General features: G+C 48.6%; 1 protein-coding gene across 1 annotated transcript; it reads left to right on the top strand.

The window, feature by feature from the left end:
• Positions 682 to 1,887, top strand: LOC110435965. Its single transcript, XM_021462084.1, has one exon. The coding sequence runs from the start codon at positions 682 to 684 to the stop codon at positions 1,885 to 1,887; it is 1,206 nt and encodes a 401-aa protein (XP_021317759.1).

Raw genomic sequence — 5,088 nt, forward strand, 5'->3', positions numbered from 1 at the left:
CTCAGTGGAGTCCTGGCCTTCTGTTCTTCCTCGGAGATCACGCATGGGACCAAGTAGTAGTGCTACCAGAGCTGATGTTCTGACATCGTGCAAACTCAATTGAGCAGCATTCACCTTGGGTCTGTTGCTCTGACCGTCCCTCGACTGAATCAGTTTTGGTTCCTTTCCTGTGTGTCGTTCGTTGTTTGCGAGGAACAGGTCAGACGAACAGGGAAGTTTCTGCTCGATTTTCCAGCAGTCCGGCACGATAAATCTGCCGGCTCAGGTGTGGACAACTCGTTGCTGCTGGGCAAAGTGGAGAGCTGTTTCTCCATCCCTGTTTTTTGTTTTACAGTGACAAATATTTTTAGGGGATTTTCTGTTTATTTTTTCTGGCCTTAATTTCTTGTTTCGCTCGCAATTTGGTCGTTTGAGCTCCGATTCGTGTTCCGTTTGTTTCGTTAGCTTCCTACCGTTCCGAAGAATTTTTCTAGATACTCTCGTCACTGTTTCGCTAGAGTATTTTAGTTTTGGATTGTGTTTGCGCTTGGCGGTGATTTTGGGACAGTGGCTAAACATTTCGAAAGAAATTTGAGGCTCCCATTCACCCCCCCTCTGGTCGCTTTTTTCGGTCCTTCAATTGGTATCGGAGCCGGTTAAGGATCATTCCACCTTAATCGGTCCGTGATCCACGAAGGCGACATGGAGCGTGGTTCCGGAAAACCACCGTTTTTCGATGGGACAAATTCTCCTTATTGGAAGATTCGCATGTCTGCACATCTTCAGGGGATTGATTGGCTAGTTTGGAAAATTTGCGAGGATGCTACTTTCGTTGTGCTTGAACCCTGTGCTCGAACCACGCAAGATCAAAAAGATCGGCACAACGCAAATAGCAGAGCAAGATCTGTTCTTTTCTCGAGTCTTTCGCTTCCTGAGTTCGAGCGTGTCTCTGATTGTGCTACTGCTCGAGAGATCTGGGTGAGGCTTCAGAGCTATCACGAGGGTACAGCCCATGTCAAAACCAGACTCTATGAGACGTACAAAAGAGAGTACGAGAACTTCACTCAGCTTGATGGCGAGTCCATCGATGCCATGTTTTCTTGTTTTCAGACGATCATTAACAAGATGCGAGCAAACAAGGCACAACTACCTTATGACGATCATGAGAGGGCTCTCAAGCTTCTATATGCCCTAGATCGGAAGGTATGGGATGTGAAGGTGTCCGCCGTCATCGAGTCTTCGAACTACGACACCATCACTGTGGACGAGCTGTTCAGCAAGCTCAAGTCCACCGAGATCGACTACCAGACTCAAGCCAAGCTCAAGAATCCCTCTGCATCGACTATGGCTTTAGTCTCAGGTAACAGTTCAAGTTCTTCAGCTAACCCTTCACAGATGTCGTTTGCCTTGTCTTCTTTGGTGTCTGTTTCAGAGGAGCAGTTGGAGACCCTTGGGGATGACGAGCTGGCGTTGATCATCAGCTGGTTCTCGCGGTTCCACAACAACCGCTTGAACCGCCGCCGGGGCGGTGATCAAAAGGTGGGCTGCTACAACTGTGGAGATCTCGACCACTTCGTCGCCCACTGCCCCAAGAAGAACAAGCACTTCTCCGACAAGTACGACTCCGGCAAGCGCAAGGACAAACGCGACTACACCTCCAAGAAGTACAAGTCAAAGAAGGGCTTCGACAAGGAGGCGCTCAAGAAGATGTACCGCAAGAAAGCCAAGGCGCAAGAGCGTGCCTTCCTTGCTTCCCTCAGCGACCTCGACAACGACTCCGGCGATGACCGCTCCTCTTCTCCCTCGAGTGACGATGAGTCCGAGAGGAAGATGGAGGAGAAGCTGACTGGTCTTTGCTTCGTCGCCGACTCCACTCACGAAGGCTTCTGCACCATGGCGATTGATTAAGAGGTGAAGGCCAGCAAGGATGAGGTCTCCTTCGACGATGACACTTCCGAGGTATCTCCTTCTGTTGATGACCTTGTCGCTGAGCTTGATAGCATGAATATCACCTTAATTAGTCAAGATAAATTGCTTAAGCGTGCTGCCCGTGAGAGCAAAGAGTTTAAGGACAAGCTAGAGTTGGCGCTTAAGGAGCTTGAGGTTGCTAAGGAGTGTGCTGTGGTTGTGTCAGATGAAGTAGAGTGCGATGAGTGTGCTGTTCATATGTCTAACTTCTCTGAATTGCAATCTAAGTATGCTACTTTGCTTGATGAGTATGGTGAGCTGAAGGCTAGGCCTATCTTGTTGGGTGCGTGCAAGTCCTGCTCAGGCTTGCAATCTGAGCTGGCAGAGAAGAATGCCAAGATCTCTATTCTTGAGAAGGCCAGTTCAGATAGCACTATTGCTAAGTGTGCACGTTGTGAGAGTTTGGTGCTAGAGCTTGAGTCTTGCAGGCACGATAAGATGAGATCCGAGGAAGACAACACATACCTTCGGTCCATCTTGAGCTGGGTGTCTAGCAGTGAGCCACAGTTGGGCATGATGATGAGCCAGTTCAGGCAGGGAACTTGCACATCGGGTGTAGGCTTTGCTATAGGTGGGAAGGGTGAAAATCTTTATGGCAAGGTTGATGAGTTTAGTGGTTTGAGCCCAAGTGAGAAACCATCCACTACTCCCAAGTTGATCAAATTCACTCCACCTGAGCCTTCCAAACCCACTGTCAAAGATGGAGTGTTTGAAGAACCTCCAAAATCCCCACCTCAAAAACAAGTGTGGATTCCAAAACCTAACCATCTCAGGAACCCACTTGACACTCTACCAAACATATCTGAGGATCCCCTTCCTAAAGCCAAAAAGCCACCAAGAGTAAACTATACCCACAAGAGAGTGAACCAACAACCACCCAAGAGAGAGGTAAGGTATCACTGTGAGTATTGCCATAGGGATGGTCACCTTGTTGAGTTTTGCTTTAGGAGGAAGAGAGATAAGCGGCGAGAGTACGAGTTGAACAACCGGAACATGTACTGCCCACCCCATGGCGTACATGTGCCGCCTGTTCAGAGGCGCAGTGCTAGGCCTAGAGGTGCAATGCCTCAAGGTGCTAGGCCTCAGCTTGCGAGACCACGTGGTGGTCGTGCCCGACGTGGTTCAGGTCATGATCAATATGACTTTGAACCTCGTGGCGGTGGCTTTGCTTCTCAGTCCCATAGCTCTAGTGGACCACATTTTCCCTTTCGTGGTGATCGCTTTCCTCAAATGGGACATGGCATGCTTGGTGTTTTTCCTAACACTTTTCTAGGGCAGACCCAACACTGGTATCCTTCACAGTTTACTAACCCCAGTGTTGCGCCGTTTGCTCACCCCATGTCTTTCTATTGATGCAGATCGGAGGCCTGGAGAACACGTGGCTTGTTGATTCCGGTTGTTCGCGCCACATGACCGGAAGTTCAAAATGGTTCTCCAGCCTCGACCCCGTGCAATGTAAGGAATACATCACATTCGGGGACAATAGCAAAGGTAAGGTGCTTTCTCGTGGGACCATTCGAGTCAATGAGAGTTTTGTCTTGGAGGATGTTGTTTTGGTTTCAAATTTGCATTTCAATTTGCTTTCGGTTTCGCAACTCCTTCAGGATGGTTTTGAGGTGCGTTTTAAGACCGGCTTGTCTCGAGTTCTTGATTCTCAGGGAAATCTTGTTTGCCAGATTGTCCCTTTTGGTCGTGTCTTTCGAGCTGATTTTTCTCACTCTTTTGGCTCTTCTCGTTGTCTTGTGGCTGGATCCTCTTCTGATCTTTGGAAGTGGCATAGGAGACTTGGTCATTTGAGCTTTGACTTACTAGCTAGGTTGAGCTCACTTGACTTAATCCGAGGATTGCCCAAATTGAAATTTGAGAAGGATTTGGTTTGTCACCCTTGTCGTCATGGGAAGATGGTTGCCGCTTCTCACCCTCCTGTGACTCAGGTCATGACCAAGGGACCTGGTGAGCTACTTCATATGGACACAGTTGGTCCGGCTCGGGTTCGGTCAGAGGGAGGGAAGTGGTATGTTCTAGTGATTGTGGATGACTTTTCTCGCTACTCTTGGGTGTTTTTCATGGAGGGTAAGGATGAGGCTTTTTCTCATGTTCGAGATTTGATTCTTCGGTTACAGACTGAGTTGCCTAAGAATGTCATGAGAGCTATGCGCATTGACAATGGCACAGAATTCAAAAATACTCAGTTTGATACCTTCTGTGCTTCTTTGGGTCTCGAGCACCAGTTTTCCTCTCCTTATGTCCCCCAGCAAAATGGTGTTGTTGAGCGCAAAAATCGGACTCTTGTTGAGATGGCCAGGACAATGCTCGATGAGCATAGGACTCCTAGGAGATATTGGGCCGAGGCGATCAACACCGCATGTCATGTCTCAAATCGCGTTTTTCTTCGACCCTTCTTGAAAAAGACTTCTTATGAGTTGCGATTTGGTAGACTACCCAAGGTAAGTCACTTCAGGGTGTTTGGTTGCTAGTGTTTCATCCTGAAGCAAGGTAATTTGGACAAATTTGAGTCCAGGTCCTCCGACGGTATTTTTCTTGGTTATGCTTCTCATTATCACATATCGTGTACTTAACCTTGAAACTAACCGAGTCGTGGAGACCTGTGAGGTCACATTCGATGAGACTATGCCTTGTTCTTCTCCTGTCTTTGAATGTGCAGGTGATCAGGAGATTGGTGAGAGCATCTTTGTTGAGGATGATGCAGAAGATGCCGATTGGGGTGATCCTGAGCCGACACCACTGGCTGCCCCTCTCACGTCTTCGACGACTACTTCGGCTGACGGCCCCGATCCTTCTTCTTCCACTACTTGGGGTCCGGTCGAGCAGCCTGCTCAGCCTACATCGGCTGTCCCTGAGGAGGCCCCAGCTGCAGTTGAGGGGGAGGCGACTTCTTCAAGGGAAGCACCTCGACACATTCAGCGTCGCCATCCACCTCAGACCATGATTGGTGGAATTGACTAGCGAGTCACGCGGTCCAGGTCATATCACATCTCACACTTCGCTCATTCTGCTTTTGTTGCTTCTTTTGAGCCTTGAGATGTTGGACACGCACTATCTAATTCCAATTGGGTTAATGCTATGCATGAGGAGCTAGAAAATTTTGAGAGAAACAAGGTTTGGGTTTTAGTACCACTT

Source organism: Sorghum bicolor, chromosome 5 (genome assembly GCF_000003195.3).
Source record: "Sorghum bicolor cultivar BTx623 chromosome 5, Sorghum_bicolor_NCBIv3, whole genome shotgun sequence".
NCBI classification, from domain to species: domain Eukaryota; kingdom Viridiplantae; phylum Streptophyta; class Magnoliopsida; order Poales; family Poaceae; genus Sorghum; species Sorghum bicolor.